This window comes from Hemicordylus capensis, chromosome 6 (genome assembly GCF_027244095.1).
Source record: "Hemicordylus capensis ecotype Gifberg chromosome 6, rHemCap1.1.pri, whole genome shotgun sequence".
In the NCBI taxonomy this organism is placed as follows: Eukaryota; Metazoa; Chordata; class Lepidosauria; order Squamata; family Cordylidae; genus Hemicordylus; species Hemicordylus capensis.
This window is the reverse complement of record NC_069662.1, coordinates 159,574,556-159,596,678: the sequence shown is the minus strand read 5'-3', so window position 1 is coordinate 159,596,678 and position 22,123 is coordinate 159,574,556. Positions and strand designations below refer to the sequence as shown.

Here is a 22,123-nt window from a genome sequence, read left to right as displayed (position 1 = left end):
GTTTTTGAAGGGGCATGGGCAAATATTCATCAGTAGCTGCCCCTCAACATCTGGAATTCTTTGAAATAGGGGTCTCAGCTGGAAGGAAAAGACAGGGGGTTTTAACCCACAGGTCCTCTCTCCCCAAAGTTAAACATGTCCCACTGTTTCCTCAGTGCCTGGCTTTGCCCCAGGTCCCACTGGCTCCAGCTATCAGTTCTGTACCAAAAGTAACCAAGTGCTGCATTCAGAATGAATAGTGTTAATCTAGTTTTATTTTGCTTCTATTTATTTTGCATCCACAATTCAAGTTTTCAAAGAATTTACATGAGTTCCTCCTTTTTTTATTTTAACAATGAATTGTGTTACAGAAAGGAATGTAGAGGAGAAATACCCCATGGATTATGGCTAGGCAACAATTAGGATCGAGTGGAAGGAGGCACAGAGCAGGAAGGAGACAAGAATTATTCTCAGAAACTGCACCAAACTACAATTCCCAAGATTCCTTGTGGGGAAGTCGTGACAATTAAGGAAAAATGATAGTAAGTTTGTAGGGTGAATATGTCCTGAGCCTTTGTGCAGTGCTGCCTGTGTATGTGAGCTTTTCTCGGAAGCTACACACTTGAATAGGGGGCTAGGATTCACAAGTGCTGAATTCCACAATTGCATGGGGAATAGAGGATGCTGAGCTGGCTTGCACAACCTGCAATCTGCCGTATTGAATGCAGTTCACTAATGACCCATCAGAGGCTCAATATACCTCCTGTTTTTTTATTCCTGATGCAGATTACAAAAAGAGAGGATAGCCAAGCTCCTGGAAGGAGGCAATACATCTATCACTTGGCTTGGTGGGCCTCAAGTTGTTTAGGTCATTAATGCTTTCTATTGTCCAGTACTATGATAGTAGGAAGAGAGATAACAAGGAAAGGCAGAAGGATATATGGACATTGGACATCCACTCATGGTAGACACAGAGACAAAGAGATAAAATAAACTGGGCTGACCTGGAGAAGAGAGGGATCATCCCTAGCTCCTTGGAGCACATCTTCACTCATCTCTCTCATTTGCAGAACCAACAGTATTTGTAGCCCAGCTCTTAGAAAATATCAAATCAATCTCTCAAGTCTAAGTACAAAATGAAGGAATGTGTTACACAACTGCAATCATCACTGGTGCAATTTCTTCTCATCTTCAATTTGCTTTTCATTTAAAGAAGTCTATGCTTGATTTCTGGTCCTCTCACAGGATGTTACTTTGGCTTGTTCAGCACTTGCTGCTCAAGTCCCATGTATCTTTTAAGCAAAGCTTGGTAGACCTAGAACAGAAGAAAAAGATTGATTTATAGGGATCATTTCTAAAAGCAGTTTATGTCTTTTAGCCTCATAAGTAATAAAAGGTACAACAATCCAAGTACAATAATAAGGTACAACAATTACCTGTAACTGGCATTTTGGAGGAATTATCTATGCAGCTGCATGCATGGGTTCTTCTCCTGTGCAAAGTAACATACAGGACCTTCACAGAGCTAAAGTCTGGGATCTTGTGCCCCTGCCCTTCCTTTTGAAGGGAGAGATCCCCCCCCCTTGAAGGATTTTCCATTAGGGATGTGCATGAATTGATTTTTTTTTCCCCTATTTGATTTGTACCCAAATTGAATCACTTCCAATTTGTTTTGGGTCCGAATCTGCCCCCCCAATCACCCCAGATTCAATTTGTACCCAAATTTTCCAAATCCGAATCGATTCAGGGCAAAAAAAGGGTTTCCAGGGGCAAAAGAGTAGGATGGGTGGTAGTGCCCAATGGGTGGAAGCTACCACCCAAATTTCAAAGAAATTGGGCAAAGGGGTCATTTTTTTAAAAAATTGAAGTTGACGCATCTTAAAGCTTTTACCCATAGGAAATAATGGGGATTTCAGCAGCCTTATAGCTCCACGTGGGGGGCACCAGGGTGGCCCTGAGCAGATTGTGGTGGGTGGTAGTGCCCAATGAGTGCAAGGAAGCTACTGCCCAGATCTCAAAAGAAATTGGGCAAAGGGGTATTTTTTAAAAATTGAAGTTGGCATGTCTTTGTGGCAGATTCGGGGCAGAAAAGGGGTTTCGGGGGCAGAAGAGTAGGTCAGGTGGTAGTGCCCCAATGGGTGCCTGCTACCACCCAGATTTCAAATAAGTTGGTGAAAGGGGTGATTTTTAATTTTTTCCCTGAAGTTTGCACGTCTTTAAGCTTTTTCCCTGTAGGGAATAATGGGGAATTTAAGCAGCCCCATAACTCCACTTGGGGGGCACCAGGGTGGCCCAGAGTGGGTTGTGGTGTAGTGCACATAGGGTGCCAACCACCCCAAGAATGACAAGCCCATGGGGCACTGGGTTTTGTTGTTTTCAATGTCTGAAGTGTTCTTCTGAGAGTAGATTCTCTGGTAGGAAATGAGAGAATCCACTCTCAGCAGGGGTCAGTCCTAAGTATAGAGGGGGCGGGAAGGGAATAAACCTGTATTCACAAGTACAAGCTGTGGCTGCAGTGGCGGCATGGGAGAGTGTGTGGCGGGGCAGCAGGGGCTCCCCCACCTCCACCGGCCTCCCCCTGAATAGTCCGGGTTGATGGTGGCCGGTTTGGACCTTCTCTGGCCACCCAAAGAGATCACATTACACCCAATTAAAAATAACTACACTGGTTGGCAGTAAGTTTCCGGGCAAAATACGAAGTGCTGGTTATTATCTATAAAGCCCTGGATGACTTGGGTCCAAGGTATTTTAGAGAACACTGCCTTCTTCATCAACCCCACCACCTATTAAGATCATCTGGGGAGGTCTGGTTGCAGTTGCTACCAGCTCAGTTGGTCGCGACTCAAAACCGGGCCTTTTCTAGGGTTGCCCCAGGGCTTTGGAAAGCATTTCCTAATGAAATTAGAGCCTGCCCTCCTCTGGATGATTTTAAGAAGGACCTGTTGAGTCAGGCTTTTCATTTATAGTTTTAACGTTTTAGAGTTTTTAATCTGTATTTTAGGCTGTTTTAATTGTATTAATGTTTTAATTGTTGTGTTTTTAAATTGTGAACCGCCCAGGGACTTACATATGGGGTGGTATAAAAATGTGCTAAATGAATAAATAAAAATAAAGTTCTTGGGGTCTTATGACAAAGGGCAGAATATAAATATAAATAAATAAAGTATTAAGAAGTTCAAATCTAGGGGTTTGCTGGCTTTCCTCTGGCAAGCTGCTATGTCTCAGCAGCAGTTTTTGTGTGGTAGAATAGAGATGGGCCTCTGGGCTTTTTGTGACAAATGAGACGGACTATAAAGCATTATGTACATTTTTAAAAGGCTATAAAATGAATGACGTTTTCTGTGGCCTGATATTAGCAGCTTTTTTTACAGCTACATTTTAATGACACATTCAGTTTCTATGGCAATTGTGGTGACGAGCAGATAAGGGTGCTTCAGTTCGGTGTTCTTTAGTATACATTCTTTTCAAGGAGGATCATTAAAATCAGAGAAGTCACCATAAGATTTCCAGCTAATCAAACCACCCACAGCTGATCACTGGTACTGGGGTAAACTTTCATAAAATAAAATACCCCACTGTCTTAAATTCCAGAGCTCCAAGGTCTAGCATTCCTTCCTATGGTTTGTAAAACCCCATTATAGTACTACATGGACTGAAACAAAATTCTACACTGAACTTAAATTCTGCACCAAAAAATGAATTCTGTAACTTGTGTACATAATGGGCAGCATCCAGACTAACACCACACGTAACATGAAACCCATGGTTCTGCCCAGGCCCCCACCATGCTAACCTGTCTGTGTTCGGACGAAACAGACAGTAACCAAACTGCAGTCAGGGAGACTGCAGAGAGAAGGGAGAACTGGCTGGGTGGACTTCCTTCTGGCATGAAGGACAGCCAATCACAGCCAGAGAGGGGGAGGAGCTTCCTTCCTCAACTCCAGTTACAGTGAATGCAGCTCAAAGTTCAGCATTCGGATGTGCCACAGCCAGCTGCAAACTGCAGGTAGGAGCAGCAAAACTCACAGCAGCCCGAAATTTCAAATTGGAGTTTGGGAAGGGAACCCTCGGGTCACTTTTCTGATGGGACTTGGATTTCACACATTCGCAAGTAGAGGTTTGTCAATCTCAGGTTCCTTTAATTCCAGTTTCCTGTTACATCTGAATGGGGCCTGTGTTAGACATTGAAATTAATGGAATTTAAGTCTTATTACAGCCATTACAAACTTGTCTTATTGATTTAAGTGGTGCTTAATCATGACTAACTACTCTGGGTAGTCTGGATTAAGCAAGTTTGCATAAATTTAGATGGTTTCTGTTGGTTTCTGTGAGGGGGAAGAAATGCCTCCATCTGTGGCCATTCTGCTGGGTTGCATTGCAGGGAGGATAAGATTGGGTTGGGGGGCTCACTAAGAACTTCTACCGTTTGGCTTTGTCCCTCCCAGAGTCACCTCCACCTGTGACCATTCCACTTGGTCATTACATAAGAGTAATTGCTCATTTCTCTCTCCCCTCCTCATCCCTTTCCCTCTTTGTATCATTATCTGATGTCATTACAACAGGGACTTTCCTATGCTAGTGCTTAACGAAGTGCTTGCACAACTAACACGTTTGCACAAACATATGTGCACGTGTAGGGACGCTGTACCAATCAGTTCTGCTAAGTCTGGGAGCTTGCATTCCAGATGAGTGTTATGTTGGCGCAAACATCCTTGCACTTGCACAACACGGTACACATCCTGTGGTGCATCTCCCGGTGGACAACCTCTTCCTCCATCCATTGAGTGAACTTTTGCACAAGAACACAATAGTGTGATGTCAGGATCTTGTGCATCTACACAATTTCTCTTGTGCATGTGCAACTCTGATGCACAAGGGCTTTGTTAGTCTGGGTGTCAGCCAATAACAACAAACAATGAGGCCTTTCACTTGACCATATGGGTGTGAGTTGGGGTGGGAGGTAAAGAGCTACTACCCTAGTAGAAACAGACAAGCAGAACCTCTGTTTGGGTCATCAAACCCAGCACACACACAATTAAGCCAGGAGAGGCCTCTATAGTTGAAATTGGGAACTGGGAGTTCTGAGGGCTGAAAAAGCCTTCCCAACATGCTTTGTGCTGCCAGTAGACTGGCAAGCCTTATTACATCAGCAGCTGCCCTCTGACTGGCCACCAAGGGGAAGGAGTTGGGCCCAGCCCTGCTGAAGTTGTTGCAAGCATAGAATAATAGAGTGTACTTGGTAGAGTGGCACATTCATGGATGGCAGCCCCTGTGGCCACAGCTCTTCATTGTTTCAAGCCTTGTTCCCAAGAATTGCTAGGAAAGGTAAATTGATCAACCCAACTAAAACAGCAAGGTAAGAGAGTCCTCTTTCCTCTTTGAGCAGGCTACAGAAGTCAGGCTACTCTGTTTTGAGAAACTTGGGTTGGAGGGATTTTTGTGCATTCGCACAGCCATGCAAACCAGGGTACAAGGACTCCTACCTTGGTGTTGAGGGTCATGTGAACAGGCCCAATAAAAATCTACAAACGTGTTGGTATCTTACCACCAAAGAGAGGTGGTAGCTTTCTCCCCAACCTGCAGGTAAAGAAGGTGTGGGGGGAAGGTTTACATGGGGCTTGAGCCTCAGACAGCGGGGCCTTGCAAAAAGGAAAAATTGTGTAAACCTCTGGCCGAGGCACCAGGAATTACTGCTGCATCCTCCCAGCTCACCATGGCATCTTGTTTTCCTTGAATATATACGTTGGAGCAAACTCCCGAACAAGCACTTATGGCTGTATTAGGGGCATCAATATGTCAGGCAAAAATAGCTCTTTTATTTACTGAAATATCTATAGTCAAGCCTCACTAATTCTCACTTTGATTATCTGCAACCCTGATAAAGCCTGCTTGCTCTGCGCCAGCTGAGATTTAATAGCATGGCCCCGGATGGCTGAAAGCGGCTGTGCCACTGAGATAGCAAGCTCTGTGCTCCTTTCCCAATGCTATTATTATTAGTAGTATTGTTTTTACAAATTAAAACAAAAAGAAAAAACAACCATATTACGGCACCTTTATATACGGGCGTCCTCTGAAGCATTGTGGTGAACACATTGCTCTAAATTAAAAATGTCAAAAGAAATGAACGGCTACATTTAAGGCTACAGTGCTTTTGACTGTTTTATTGGACTTGAATGCTTAACTTGCTAATTTGCAAAATTCAAGCATCTGCTGCAACAGCTCTCCCAGCCATTAGCATGAATAACTGATGTTCGGCTGTTGTTTTATACCCATGTGAACGTGGAGGGAAAATTAAAGCTATCCCTCTTCCTTTGTCTCTATTAATTTTTTTTTTAATACTGGGTTTTAAATGTTTTAAAATTTTTAATGTTTTAAATGTTTTTAATTGTTAAGTGATTTGATGTTTTAAATTATTTTAATTGTAAACTGCCCAGAGATGCAAGTTTTGGGCGGTATAGAAATGTAATTAATTAATCAATTAATTATGCGGGGAATTCACCTCTTTGTGGCCCTCTCATTTTCACTGTAAATGCAGGATATGAAATAAAGAGACTTTTGTAACCCGCCTTGGCCTCTTTGAACACGGCAGGCTCCCTGAAGAAGCTCAGTAATTTGAACATGATTTCTTTGTCCTGGGATTGGATTTGTCCAGCTCCAGGACAAGTTGGGTAAGTTCAAGCTGGAGAAGGTTGCCAGGAGGGCGGTCACCTGAGTTAAAGACATTTTTGCTGATTAACTGTGCGTTTTTTAATCAACTGATTTATTACCTACTAATCCTGCACACATCTGCATATGAAGGAGACCACTGTTCTGAAGCAAAAAGGCATGTTTGCATTGTTTTCAGAGGGCTGTGCACATGTGTGTTGCAACTAGGGATGGGCACGGAACCGTGGCGGGGCAGTTCGATTCCAGCGGGGGTGCCGGTTTAAGGGTGGGGGAGGGTGCACTTACGCTTCCCGCCACTTTTCCTCCGCCGGTGCTCATTGCCGGTAAAAACCTTTGAGGCTGCAGCGTACCTCCCTGCCGCCCCTTCCCCCTCCTCGGCTGGAAGTGGGCAGAAGTACCAGGTGCGCGTGTGCCCATCACGTGCGTGCATGTGCACATCAGATGGGTGCACACCTGCACGCGACATGTACACACGCCCCCGGTACTTATGGCCACTTCCGGCCGAGGAGGGGGAAGGGGCGGCAGGGAGGTACCCTGGTAGGGGCCAGCCCCCTTTCAAAACTGACCCTTGAAAGCTTTGAAAGTGGTGTGGAGGGCAGAGAGGAGGGAAGCTCACCAGCAGCCGCCTCTTCTCTCTTTGTGCTTCTTACAAGCTTGGCAGGGAGTGTGAGGAGAGATGTCCCTAGCAAAGCTTGCAAGGGTCCAACTAGTCCCCAGGATCTGCTCTGGTCACAGCCGTGGAGTGCATTTTGCTGCCCCAATAATCTGTTGCCTGTGGCAACTGCCTCATCTCGCCTCATGACCAACCCTGAATGGAGGTGAGTATCCCTTTCCCCCAGCACTGTTTTCCCAGTGAAAATGACCGCCGCTAAAAAAACCCCTATTTGTTTGACTGGCAAAACTTGTGCAAATTAAACCCCACCACCACCGCACACTATTGTCCTAAAGTCAAAAGACTTTTAACCAATTAATCAGCTAAATATTGCAGTCTTAGTTGCAGGCCCCTTGAGGCTGCATTTCATAAAATAAAAAACACGGGAAGACCCGGTCATGAGATTCCCACACACTCTTAAAAGAAGCATCTGGTTTGGTCCTCGGAAGAGGCATTCCTTCCTGCGTGAAGTAGAAGATGGCACCAACTACCAGCAGTTTTTGTAAGTATTTGTATACTTACAATAAATATACTCAACTAATAAACAATATTTACATAATATACTATACTCAGTAGGTATACTACATATAATATGGTATAGTTGTGTAATTAAACATTTTAATCTGATGTCCAATTAATTGGGGTTTTTTTCCTTTTTAAATTGTAATTGTCCTTTTTTAATAGTACACCATTGGGCTCCTTGGAGGAAGAGCGGGATATAAATGTAATAAATAAAATAATAATAGATCAAAAGACTTTTAACCAATTAATCAGCTAAATATTGCAGTCTTAATTGCAGGTTTCAGTTCAAAGAACCTGGTGGGGATGTTGCCCAGCTGAGGTAACCCAAGTACCTCTCAGTTTTAAGTACATAAACATGGTGTTATCTCAGAGTTGTCAACCATCCATTACTGTATTTACTAGGGATGTGCGAAACGTTTCGAATACAAAACATTTTGTACCCAAAACAGCCTGTTTCGGGTGTTTTGTAGACAAAACAAAACACCCATTTTCCAGATCCAAAAGTTTTGTATACAAAACAAAACGTCCCTGTTTCGGCTACAAAATGTTTTGTTGTTTCGGACCTCCATTTTGTGGTGATCTCTGAGTCAGTCTCCATTTTGTGTTTGACATCTCTTTGAATTTCCCACCCTTCTAGCCTTCTGATCAGTGACCTAAATCATGGGCTGACCTGCTGACAATTCCCTCCTTGTTCCCCATTGGCTCTTTTGCTTCTTCCCACTCTTTACTGACCCCACATTGGCCAGGGGAAGGGTTGCTAACCCATGGGGTGCTGGGTTCTGCTGTTTCTGTGGTGTTCTGAGTGTAGATTCTCTGGTAACATATGAGAGTGGATTCTTGTTTTTCACTGAAAATCTCATATGCTACCAGAGAATCTACAATGAACACCTCAGAAACAACAAAACCCAGTACCCCACAGGTTTGTGGGTATGGGGGTGGTTGGCACCCTATGTGCACTACACAATCCCTCACTCTGGGCAACCCCAGTGCCCCCCAAGTGGAATTATGGGGCTACTGAAACCTCCATTATTCCCCATGGGAGAAATCTTAAAGACACGTAAACTTCAACAAATCACAAAAGATCAGCCCTTTGCCCAATTCCTTTGAAATAATTCTGGAAGTCTCCTTGCCCCCATTGGGCACTACCACCCACCACACTCTGCTCTGGGTCATCCCTTTCCCCTTGATTTGAAGCGATACATTTGCTGGAATCCCCATTATTCCCTATGGGAAAATTCTTAAAGATGTGTAAACTTAAAAAAAAATCACAAAAAAAATCAGCCCTTTGCCTAATTCCTTTGAAATTTGGGTGGTAGCTTCCACCCATTGGACACTACCACCACCACCCACTCTTTTTGCCCTGGGACCCTTTTTAAAAATCCATATCAATTCAGATTCGGATTTGGAAAATTTGGCTACAAAACAAAGCAGGGCTGATTCGGATTTGGGTACAAAACAAAACGGGGATGTTTCGATTTGGATACAAATCGAAACAAGAAAATTCCAAAATGCACACCCCTGGTATTTACCCAAATACAAGATGACTCTGAATTTAAGATGAGCCCCTTTAAAAATAGAGGTTAAATACAGATTATACTTATATTTACCCCCAAAGAAGAGGACTCTGAATTTAAGATGACCCCCTGATTTCTAACATCAAAAAACTTGAAAGAAACCTAGTCTTGGATACAGGTAAATACAGTGGGGCTATTCCCACGAGTAGCAAAAATCGAGCTAGGAGAGCCTAGCCTGATTTTTGCTGCTCGTGTAAACCACCGGGCTCGCAGGCAAGCCCGGTGGCTTACAAGCGGGTCACCCGCTTCTGCAGCCCGCCCCTTAAACCGGGTTGGTGGAGCAAGTGCTCCGCAAACCCAGTTTTTAAAATTGTGAGTAGACCCCCAGCCAGGAGGCTTAAAAGCAGCCTCCCGGCTTGGGGTTCTCTCCAGTATGCCCTGTGCGCTCGAGCAGGGCATACTGGAGCTTCCGGGGGCCATGTGGCCCCCGATCCTCCCAGCCCCCGCCGGCTCCGTCACGGAGCCGGCAGTCATGTGGGCAGCTGATCTGGCTGCCCAAGACTCCTGCTTGTCTGCGGGGAGAGCCGGCTTAGCCCACTCTCCCCACAAACCCTATGGAGGCGGGTCTCTGTGATCATGAGACCCGCCTCAGTATTTTATTGGTCTGGCATGTAAAATTTCATTCTGGCAAGGAACCAATATTGGGGTCTGTAAAGCAAGGACATTTCAGCACGAGCCCTGAAAAGGCACTTTTGCTACTCCATTTCTGGGCCCCTTATTTATCTCAGGATTGTCAACTATCCATAATTCTACTGGCCAAACAACCTCATTCTTGCAGATCACCACTATCAGAGTTAGAAAAACCATAAGACAGAGGTCTCAAACTCAATTGGGAGGTGGCTGGATGTGATTCCAATGCACCTCCAGGGGCCCGCACCCACCTTGCACTGCCGTCTTCTCACACCTGCCTTCCCCTTCCCCCACTCATGCAAGGGAAGGCCCGCTTGCCACCTTCTGTCTCCCCCCCCTCCTTCTTTCTCTCACTCCATTCCTTCATTTCTTCCAACCCCCACCCCCGGGTCTTGCCCTCCACTCGCTCAGGGAAAGGCACCTTTCCCCACCCACAGGTTTTTGTCCTGTTCCTCCCCCCCCTTACACTCTCTTCCTTTCTTCCTCCCTCCCCGTACCCTCCTGTCTGCCTTCTTCTCAGCATAGGGAGGCTGGTGGTGGGCGTGTGCAGCCGCCGCGGCCCCCTGGCCACACACCCCGCATCTGACGTCAGATGCAGGGGACGTGGTCTTCCTCCCAAACAGAGCCGTGCGGCCCCATTTGGAAGGGAGATCAGCTCACGCTGCATTGGGTAGCATGGGCTGGAAGACTCTCCCTGCCTTAAAGTCAGGGAGAGCCGTTCTGGCCACGCTGCCAATGCAGTGTGGGCTGATCTATCTCCTAAACAGGGCCACACGGCCCCATTTAGGAAGGAAATCGATCAGCCCCACTGTGTTGGCAGGAAGACCAGGAGGGGCTCTCCCTGCCTTTAAGGCAGGGAGAGTAACCCCAGCTGCACTGCCAAAGCAGCACGTGTCAATTTCAGCTCCAAACGGGGCCACACGCGTGGCCCCTGAATGGTGGCAGCCTGGGTTCTTTGAACCCATTCGCCCAATGGTGGCTCTGCCCTTGCTTCTGCCCTTCTTTCTCCAGCACCCTCTTTCTTTTGTCTTTGTCTTCCTCTTCCACCTGCTTTCTCTCATTCCCTTCCTTTCTTCCTCCATCCTGCGCCCTCCACTCACTCCTGCCTCAATCCTCCCTGCACTGAAGAGCCCCAAGGATGCAGGAGCATGGTGGCAGTGCAAGAGGAAGGAGAAATCCTTCCTTCTGAGAGCGGGGTTGGGGAAGAGAGGTATGCTGGCAGCGGCAACAATAACAGCAAGAAGGAAGGAAGAAACAAGCAAGACAAATGAATGAACAAACAGTCCAGCTGGCCAGCTGCAGCACGTGGGGAGCAATGCCACCGCTTCAGTGTGCGGCAGGCAGAGGAAGGAAATGCAGTGGCCATGGCTAACACACAGCTTCTTGCAGGGCAGAAATAGAGGCTCTACAGCAGACCAGCAGTTTGACAGCCCTGCCACAAGACCTCAATGCCAGTCTAACAAAGACCCATTAGCTTACATTTCAAACCACCCTTAATTTCACCCCGGTGTGTGAGATTCTTCCCAGTGATTCCCATCCATCACCCATTCCCATGTCCAGTATTTTAGGAATCAAAAACTGACCATCCTAACCCTTACCTATACTTTCCAAAGATGCAAAACCAACTCCTTCACATTTCTAGTAGCAACGTTCTATTGACCTTATTTTAGAAATCTCCTTCTAAAAGATTTCAGGTGTATATCGCCTAAGGCAATTAAATGGATTTATTTTTTGTAATTGATGTCCAAAGGAAATAAAGAACATTCAATGATGCGTTAAAAAGGACCCCTAGGAACATAAATTCTTTCGTTGTTGCAGCAGCTAAACCTAATGAATCACAAGGAGTGATATTTTACAAAAAGTAATTATACAGGCCGCTATAAGAAGCAGCTTGATCTTGCTTCTTGTAGCGTTGAACTCAATGGACCTATACATATGTGGTACCTACCCTGGGGTAAATTAGTTTCATCGCTCCCTGGCCACTCCCACCTGTCCTCAACGGCATTTGAAGTAAGCTGCAGTGACATCATTAATAATTCTCCTGGAAGATTCTTATCTTCCAACAGCTGCTGCAAGGTATGCCAGCAGGTAGTTGTAGCAAGGAGTTCTTGGTGCAGCAAACAACGTGTATCAAAAAAACCATAATGTAGGCCCAAAGGGTAGTAACATGCAATTATCACAAAACCATTTCCCTCATTATTGTCTTTTCTCAGATTTGCATAAAGACCTACATATCACTCCCCCATTTAGTATCCCATGTGCCCAAACTGATCTGGGAAGAGGACAGGAGTTGTGTACTACATACTGAGAAGACCCCTCAATAACCAAAATCAGATGACTGCATGCAAAAAGCACATTTTCCCTACAATACCCACCCCTGCATCTATTCATTTTTAATATGTATCAGTTGCGTTCTCTGCAAAACTAACATTCAAAGCAACATAAGAGTAAAGGAAATCCATATAACCTTCATAAGATGATATAACAATCCACACTTAATCAATTCAAAACAGGCAGGTTTTGGCCCTCCACGTCTACACCATGAGCAGAGACTGTGGCAAGCTGCTATAACTGTTCTGGGAAGTGGACTGGCTTAAATAATGCACAGATTCACCCCATCTGGGGAATCACACAAATCATTGAAGCCCCATTCACCTGGCAATAAGCTAATAGGTTTTTCTTCCAATGGTGGTCATTCCCTACCCACGGCTGAAAAGCCAACGTTTGGAGGATGCTTCACATACAGGTGGATTCCTACAACCACTTTCTAGAGTGTCAACTCCAGGTTTGGGGGGCCCATGGGGAAGATGCCCTCAATGCCTCCCTGCCCTGAGTGAGCCCACCTCCTCCTTGCCTTGCCCATTTGCTTGGCTTCTTCCACAACCTGCAGGGGTGGACAGAGAAAGAGGTTAGATGAGCGGAGGCAGGTGCTTCTTCTCGGCATCCTTGTTGCTGTTTATAAACCTCAAGGAGAAAGATGCAATGATGGGGGGTGGGCTCTAGTATTGGGGATGGGTCCCCCAGTTGAGGCAAAAGTCTCAGCCAGTGCACAATGATGCCAGCTCTGATTTCTTAACATAGTAATTTGACACACTGTCCACTTCCCTTAAGGGAAGCAGTGTCACGACCCTGGGCCCCGCAAGGGGGTCAAGAGTCTGGGAAAGGAGTCAGATGGGAGGCATCATCCAGCCAGGAGCCTATCGACCCCATACCATTAGAAACCCCCATGTCAGATGAACTGGCGGGGGCAGGCAGTACCCCCACTGAGACTCGAGGACACAACCCTGCTGGCACCCTCTGATTTGGAAGAGTCTTCTGAGGACTTCCCAGACATTACGGAGCCTCCGCCCCCAGCACTGTCAGAGCAGGCGCCTGCCAAATTGGACAAAGGCCTTTAAAAAACCAAAGGTTGCTTCTGGAGCTACCAAACTCAGCATTTCCCCAGGGGGCAATACTGGATCAATGCCTCCTTTTGTTGCAATACCCAGTTCTGACCATGGTCCTGACTTCTTGCCCTGGGAGCTTTCCAATGTCTGAGGCACTCCAGTCCCTTCTTCAGAGAAACCATATCAGTGCCTGAAGCAGGACGGACACAAAAGGGTGTCCCAAATGCACACCGGAGAGCGGGGTGGACGAGTGCTGCCAACCACAAGAATCAAAGCTGACTAGATCTGCCCCATCCCACACTTTACAAGGGTGCTAAGGCCTAAGCACAGGGGCGTACCACTAAGGAGGCAAAGGGAGGCCAATGTCTGCTGGTTGACAGCCTCTGAGGACCCCCCCGGCCAGTCCTTGCCCTCTCAATTCTGCCATGCAACATGCCTGCAAGAGAGAGCAAAGGCAGCTGCCTGCCTGACCAATCTCTCCCAGCTTGTGAGAGCGAGCTGCTGGGAGCCCAAGGCAATGGAAGGAGGGAGAGAAGCAAATTTTCCCTCGGCGAAGCTTCCTCCTCCCTGGCAGGCTGAGGTAGTTGAGATTAATTGTTTGGATCGCTGCTGAGCTCTGTCCTGCTGTTGGGGGAGGGGGGTGGTCCTATCTGCCTTCTATTGCCCAGGCTGGACCTGGAGGTGGAAGAGGGTGGGAGACACTACAAAGAAGACAAGAAAAAGTCAGCCCCAACCCCATTTTTGGTTTTTTTGCCAATTGTGGAGCTTGGTCTTCAGTTTGCAAGGGGAAGAGTTTCATGTGTGTGGGGGCATGGAGCACCCTCGTGGAGATCAGGTCTGCCTTGTGTATTTCATTTTTTGTATGTGTCTTCTCTCTGTGCTTCCAAAACTCCTGAACTCTGCACAAGGAAGACAAGAAAAAGTAAGCCCTTGCCCTCTGTTTTTGTTTTTTTGCAAATTGTAGAGCTTGGACTTCAGTTTGCAAACTGTCTCTCTTCAAAGAGGGAAGGGGAAGAGTTTCATGTGTGTAAGGGCACGGAGAATGGAGCACCCTTGTGGAGATCGGGTCTGTCTTGTGTATGTTTCATTTTTTGTATTGGTGTCTGCTCTCTATGCTTGCAAAACTCCTGAACTCTGCAAATGTCCTGGACAAGCAAAAGCAGCAGGAGCAGGAAGGAAGCTGGGATAGGGGGGAAATGCCTTACTTCCAAGCACTCCATTCAGCTATGACAAGGGAAAGAGTGCAAGAGAGAGGCATGAGGAAGCAGCTAAGCAGCTCCTGCTTTTCTGAATGGTGGGTCTCTTTCCCACCCAGCAAACAAGCTGCATTAAAAAACAACAAAAATTCCAAGGTCTTCCCCATCCACCCTCAAAAAACCCATTACATCTTTATATTCTTGGAAATTCAGTTGTTTAAAATATTAGATCCTTTAGGGACAGAGAGGGGAGTGGATAAAGAATTGTGCAGGATTTGGGAATATGTTAAGTTGTGTGTTGAAATGTTTCTGTTAATGCATATTTGCATGAATATACTTGTTTTATTTTATTACATTCTTGTGAGTTCAGTTGCTGTTTGTGCCCTCAAGAACCTATATGGTCCATGTTGTGTGTGTGTGTGTGTGTGTGTGTGTGGAGGGGGGAAAGATGCTTGACTTCCCAGTCAGTGTACACAGGATTGCAGTTTTATTATAAAAGTATATCAGCACAAAGTCTCAGGTGGTGTGGTTGTGTTTTGAAATAAGGGTCAAGGCTTTCAAACTGAGTCACCTGGTGACAACCTTAGATTGGAAAAACTCTGAAAGAACCACATCCAAGCACTGGTTTGCAGGATTGTTTGCATGTTTTAATTGTAAATTGCCTTTATCCATTTTGGAAGGGTGATATAAAAATTGAATAAATAAATAATAAATAAAAATGTTAAGTTAATTTGCATTGCTCTTTAAGACATGTTATTTTACCATAGAAAACCTATAGTGTGAAAAGCCAATACACTTAAAATGCAGCATGTAATTTCTACAAGTTGCCTTTCCCATATTTTACAAATTGTTTTGTTCGGTTTGAGAACAATCCCCCATTATCTGGTCCATATATCTTAGATTGGATTCAGATGACAGTTTTTGTTGTCTGTTAATCTGTTGCACTATATTACATGTGTCCTTAATGTTCTTCTGTAGCAGAGACATGGGTCCAGGAGGAGAGAAAGGCAGCGAGGGGCCCATTTTAAAATCTTGTCTCTGGACCCGCTCCAACCTTGGTACGCCCCTTCCTAAGCATACATGGATCCAGGTTTGGATCCTAGGCTTGGTCTCACCCCTAGCCATGAGTTTCCCCAGAAATATATATGGGGGAAAATGCTACCATATGTTCAGAGGGCTTTTCGGACTTTAAAGCCCTCATCACAAATATTGTGTATTAGCAACATCCCTACCCAAAGCACAAATAGCGAGAATCCTAAAGTGTCGTGCATGCGAACGCTGTGAGGCCATTTTGCAGGGCTTGCGGCTTGTAAAAACACCAATGCTGTGATTATCTTTGAGATAATCATACTCCTTTCTCGTGCCTTTTGGCTTAATTAACCAACAAGCCAAGCATCTCCGGTTTTAATAGATTGCTAAACTAGTGCTGCATTTTAATGCTGCAATAATGGATTCTTACTGTCTGTTAGCATATACTTAGCGTTATAAAATCTCCCCAGTTATTTCAGTCATGCCTACTGCTTCGGATTAATCTACCTTTTCTAAAAGAAATGTTTTCAAATCTTGTCTCCCCCCCACCCTTGGAAAGGGGGTGGCAGCCTCAGTAGGTTTAGTGAAACAAGACACAAAGGGCTGGATGGGCTCAGCTGGTCATTCAAATCTACCCTGGACGGATAATGAGCAAAAGTTAATTACCATTAGATGGCTCTTTTAACAGCCTATTCATTTGTCCAATGATTTGAGGACGGGATCAGTTGCTCCAGGCCAACTCTCCAACACGGCAACATCATCATGATAAATGAGGGCTTTCACCAAGGATTCAGGCCATGCTGACAGGCGCCTCCATGTTGTTATTCGCTGAACTATGCTCTTATCTAGCAAAATGCTGAGTGGCTGGCCCTGATCTATAGACCAGAGATGGCAGGCTTCTGGGAGCTACTCTTTTCCTTTTTCCTTTTTGTCAGAGCCCTAAGAGCTACCAGCATGAAATGGCAGCTTGGGGAGGCAGAGCCTGCCACAAAATGGCAGCTTGGGGAGGCAGAGCCTGCCACAAAATGGCAGCTTGGGGAGGCAGAGCCTGTCACAAAATGGCAGCTTGGGGAGGCGGAGCCTGTCACAAAATGGCAGCTCCTACAAAAATTTACAGAATATGGGATTTAACATCAAACCACCTCAACTTCCAGGATATCTTTGCTTCAGGACAGAAGGAGACAGAAAGTAGAAGCAATCCTGGGCACTCAGCCATAAACTGTCCTGAGCCATTTTTTGGAAGGGCGGTATAGAAATCAAATCAAATCAATCAATCAATCAATCAATAATGGCATGGCCATGCCTACTGAGCCAGCCAATCAGATCTGCAGTACTGACAGGAAAGGAGAGAAAAGCAGGCCCAAAGCTTAGAGAATTACCAGCAGCTGCCAAGCTATCTAATGCCCACCCCTGCTGTATACCAACATTGGGGCATTGGTTCCCTGCCTTGCTCCCACCTTGTTTCCAAGCACAAATCAAAGTTTCGCTTGCATTCTGCATGGCTGGACAGACCCAACTATTCTTGCCAGTTTTGCTCTCAGCAGCCCTCCTTCCAAATCCATAAATGCAGGAGGTTTCGCGCTGAAAGGAAAACTGAGGGGAGAAAAACCCAGCTCAGGCATATACTCAGATCTGACATATTCACACCTCCGAATCCATGGTGGCATCATGACATTGCCCACATATGAACTGGCCCCGAACGAAAGGAACTGAGCTTGTTCGCGCATAGAAATTATAAATGTGTCTCTGAGGGAAGGTAGGATGCCTCCTTGTCTTAAGGAGGCAATTATCAGACTGCTTCTGAAGAAGCCTCCCTTGGATCCCTCAGAGCTGAGTAACTACAGGCCTGTCTCCAACCTTCCATGGCTAGGTAAGGTAATTGAGAGGGTGGTGGCCACCCAGCTCCAGTCAGTCTTGGAGGAAACTGATTATCCTGATCCACTTCAAACTGGCTTTTGGGCTGGCTATGGGGTAGAGACTGCCTTGGTCGGCCTGATGGATGATCTCCAATTGGCAATTGACAGAGGAAATGTGACTCTGTTAGTCCTTTTGGACCTCTTGGCGGCTTTCGATACTATCGACCATAGTATCCTTCTGGAGCTTCTGAGGGGGGTGGGAATTGGAGGCACTGCTTTGCGGTGGTTCCGCTCCTACCTCTCAGGCAGGTTCCAGATGGTGTCCCTTGGAGACTGCTGTTCTTCAAAACCTGAACTTTTGTATGGCGTCCCTCCGGGCTCCATATTGTCTCCAATGTTGTTTAACATCTACATGAAACCACTGGGAGAGATCATCAGGAGATTTGGTGCAGGGTGATATCAGTATGCTGATGACACCTAAATCTATTTCTCCATGTCAGCATCATCAGGAGAGGGCATAACCTCCCTTAATGCCTGCCTGGAGTTGGTGATGGGCTGGATGAGGGATAACAAACTGAATCCAGATAAGATGGAGGTACTCATTGTGCGGGGTCAGAACTTGAGAAACGATTTTGATCTGCCTGTTCTGGATGGGGTCACACTTCCCCAGAAGGAACAGGTATGCAGTCTAGGGGTGATTCTGGATCTGAGCCTCTCTCTGGACTCCCAGGTTGAGGTGGTGGCCAGAAGTGCCTTCTATCAGCTTTGGCTGATATGCCAGCTATGTCCGTTTCTTGAGGTGAACAACCTCAAAACAGTGGTACAGCTGCTGGTAACCTCCAGACTGGCAATGGGCTCTATGTGGGGCTGCCCTTGTATGTAGTCCAGAAACTAAAGTTGGTCCAGAATGCGGCAGCCAGGCTGGTCTCTGGGTCATCTAGGAGAGACCATATAAACTCCTGTATTGAAGGAGCTACTCTGGCTGCCAATATATTTCCGGGCAAAATACAAGGTGCTGGTTATAACCTATAAAGCCCTAAACAGCTTGGGTCTGGGTATTTAAGAGAATGCCTTCTTTGTCATGAACCCCACCGCCCACTAAGATCCGCTGGAGAGGTCCATCTGCATTTGCCACCAGCTCATCTGGTGGCCACTCAGGGACGGGCCTTCTCCGCTGCTGCCCCAAGGCTTTGGAATGTGCTCCCTAGTGAAACAAGAGCCTCCTCATCTCTGACAGCTTTTAAAAAGTCTTTAAAGACGCATCTGTTCACCCAGGCTTTTAATTAATATAGTTTTAATGGTTTTAACACTATTTTAAAATATTCTTTTAAAAATTTTAATTGTTGTAATGTGTTAAACTTTTCATTTTTGTTTTAACTAATGTTTTACTTTGTTTTTATTTTGTTGTAAACTGCCCAGAGACATAAGTTTTGGGCAGTATAAAAATATGTTAATAAAATAAATAGATAAATACACATTCACCACTTGATATCTGTTACATCAGGCAGCGACTTGCAAGTGTGGATGAGCCATCACAGACTGGGACATGACTAAGAGCGAGTGAAGGCAAGGTCCAGCCTTTACTGTTGGAGAGACAGCAAATACCTGGAGCAGGAGAGGCATTCTACATGTGGAGAGAGGGAGAGAGACCCTGGTGGATTATCTCAATGCAGAGACTCTAGTGGATTATCTCAATGCAGAGGGTGGGTTCACACATAGCGTGGAAACTGAAGCTGGCACTGCAAACCATCACATATCTTGGTTTGTTGGGAACAGCTGAGTTGAGCCACAAGTACATCATCTATCTGCACCTCCAAAATGGCCCTAGATGCTATCCCAGCCTGCCCTGCACTGCCTCACAGCCATTGATCCTGATGGCAAAGGGGGCAGCCTCTCCTGGGATGAGCCAGAGGTTCATGAAGAGAATTGAGTTGGACACAATCCACATGTCAGTGGGAGTGGTACTTGGTCTGGCAAGCCAACTTCAAATCTTGGTTACACATCTCCATTTGAGGTCCTGAGTGAACCCCAGTGGGTTCAGGTAGTCACAGATACAGATAAGTCCGTTACTGACTTTTCAAGTAGGCTCCATGTTATGTATGAACCCACCCAGAGTTTTTCGGACTGTGGGAGTGCAGTAGAAATTGGAGCTACATAACAGGTAGTGTTAATGGGAGTGGCTCCTTCGGACCACCTGATGATTCCCAGTGGCCAGGATCTGCTGTGGTGGTGGCATCCTGGCTTAAATTGTTCGGAGTTCCCTCCTCCGAAGAGCAGCCTTGGTGATGCAGGAAGAAGGGAATTCATGCCTGACCCGAGGACTTCAAGTCGGGAGCCCAGATTCAGATCTCAGATTTTGATACCAACCAATGTCACCTCAAATGATGAAAAGCGAAGGAAGAGGCAGGCCACAAGCTGGTGCTTGGAAGTAATAATGTATGTTCTGCATTCAAATATATTATTTAGACAGTTGTTTCTGGTGTACCAGAGAGTTGTTTCTGGTGTAATAAGACTTATGGAAGACTCTTTTGCTCACAAGGAAGAGCTTTGATGGGAATGCCTTGGGCCATCTCTACAAAATAAATTATTACTTTCAAGCATCAGCTTGAGGTTGCCTCTTCCTTCACTTTTCTGTTTTGTTTTTTTGTTGTTGCCACCTCCTTCCTGTCACCTCAAATGCAACACTTTTCAGTAGAGTCCATTTATACATCCATCTGCCAGCCATAAAGTACTGAGTAATCAAGCAACGTACATGCATGTGTGAATGAGCTCTGGAAGACAAAGAATGAATTCTGACTAGGTTATGAGTTTTGTGGGCTTTTCTGTTGTATCTGTGCTGTACCTGACATTTTGCAAAATGAAGTTATGCTGTATCTCTGTTAAAAGGCTGAAAGTTTATTAAATTATTATATACCACTTTTCAACAAGTTCTTAAAGCAGTTTTCATGGCAAAAAGAATGAGAAAATTGCTCCCTGTCCCTAAAGGGCTCAAAGTTTAAAAAGAAATCATAAAGGAGACACCAGCAAGAATCACTGAAAAAATGTGATGTTGGACTGGAGAAGTACAATTACTCTACCTCACAACACTTTGTTTGGGAGGTGCCCATTTGCCCAGTTAGCAAGAGATAAGTGCAAAATAAACTCTGGAAGCAAGTGTCCTGAAGTCTGCATGTGCAAGCGCCAAGTACACAACTGATACCTACCACAAGCTTTGGAAGTGAGTAGCCCATATTGAAGCCAATATGTCCAAAGGTGAATAGCTAACACCAGTTAGTCCTTTTATTGCAGTCGTAGGCCAAACAGAAACAAAAGTGATAATAACACAACCATTCAGAATTACAGTAAATAGAATAAATATAACAATACATATACAGATAAAACTAAAACTGCCATAAAATCAAACCTATACAAGACCGTGGCGGCCAGCAAACCTATGCAGCTGAGCTCTGATTTACCAGAAATTAGGTCAGATTAAAAAAAACCCAAAACTTTAAAAGAACAAAAACCAGTTAAGAGTGAACAAATTGATGGTGTAATTGACATCCACCACTTACTGGGACTCAAAATATCAATGCATCCGATCCTGTGCCAGAAAAGAGATTGTCGTTGCACCAAGAAATGGAAGTCAAGTGAGAACAGAGGCCTTGCTCTGTGGAGCATCTCCTAAGTCTTGATGTCACGGTGATTGCCAGCCACAATCTCAAGGGCATCCTACATTGACTACTATTATATAGACCAGTCACAAAGGCCCCTGTTACTGTGGATAACTGGAGCTGTAGTCCAACAGCATCTGGTGACTCAAGGTTGGGAACCCCTGATACAGAGTAAGCGGAAACACTAGCTCTCGATCCAAGAGGGACAGTTAAGGTATTACTGTCTAACAGGGATAGTTCCTATACTGCAAAAGGGATTGTTGCAGTAATAAAGAAAGAGCTGTTCCAATTAAGATTTGGTGTGTTTATATGTTTCAATGCTCCAAGAGGACATAAAGGTCCCTCTTCAACGAGACTGTTTGCTTTTTAAAGCTATGGCTTCCTCTTTTTTTCCACGGCAAAGAGGCAGGCTTGGTATGTTCAGCTGGGGGGCTGGGGGAGTAGGAATGTGATCAAGACAACTTCACATGGGCTTAGCCAGGTTGCTTTACAGAGAATTCCCCGGGAAGACAGCGCTTAACCTCGGGTTGACTTTGAAGTTTATAAAAAGAACCGTCACTTAAGTGAAAGCTGCTAAACTCAACAGAACAAAATCAGATGGACAGGGAGATGCAGCCCTGTTAAAACCAGAACCAAACTGACTCATCAGATTATGAACTTCTACTGCACTTTTCATGCTAACGCATTACTGTATTACTGACAGGCCCTCTGGCTTTGTGGTTTTGCAGCTATGAAGCTCGTGAAGGAACCTACACCATTGTGGGCAAAGTTTGACAGATTTCTGAAAGAAGAGAAGTTTTGGGGGCGGTCAAGGAACCAGGGCCAAAAAGATATACTTTAGCATAATCAGGTCTGGAGACATCAAGGCCAACAGCCAAGAAAAAAACACCAAAAAAAGAAGGGGTAAGAACACACTGGACTGCCACAAAAATGGGAGCCTGCACCGAGCTTCTTCATCTAGTACAAGTTACCCTCTGTAA

General features: G+C 45.5%; 1 protein-coding gene across 4 annotated transcripts in view; it reads right to left on the bottom strand.

Annotated features, from left to right (window-relative positions):
* Positions 1-232: 232 nt before the first annotated feature.
* XYLB (xylulokinase) overlaps positions 233-22,123 on the bottom strand; it is a 154,621-nt gene continuing 132,730 nt past the window's right edge. For all 4 annotated transcript variants that reach the window (XM_053265461.1, XM_053265459.1, XM_053265458.1 and 1 more), the window contains one exon: positions 233-1,294. In XM_053265461.1, coding sequence (XP_053121436.1) covers positions 1,229-1,294 — 66 coding nt within the window. In that variant the 3' untranslated portion in view covers positions 233-1,228. The remainder of the gene's footprint in view (positions 1,295-22,123) is intronic.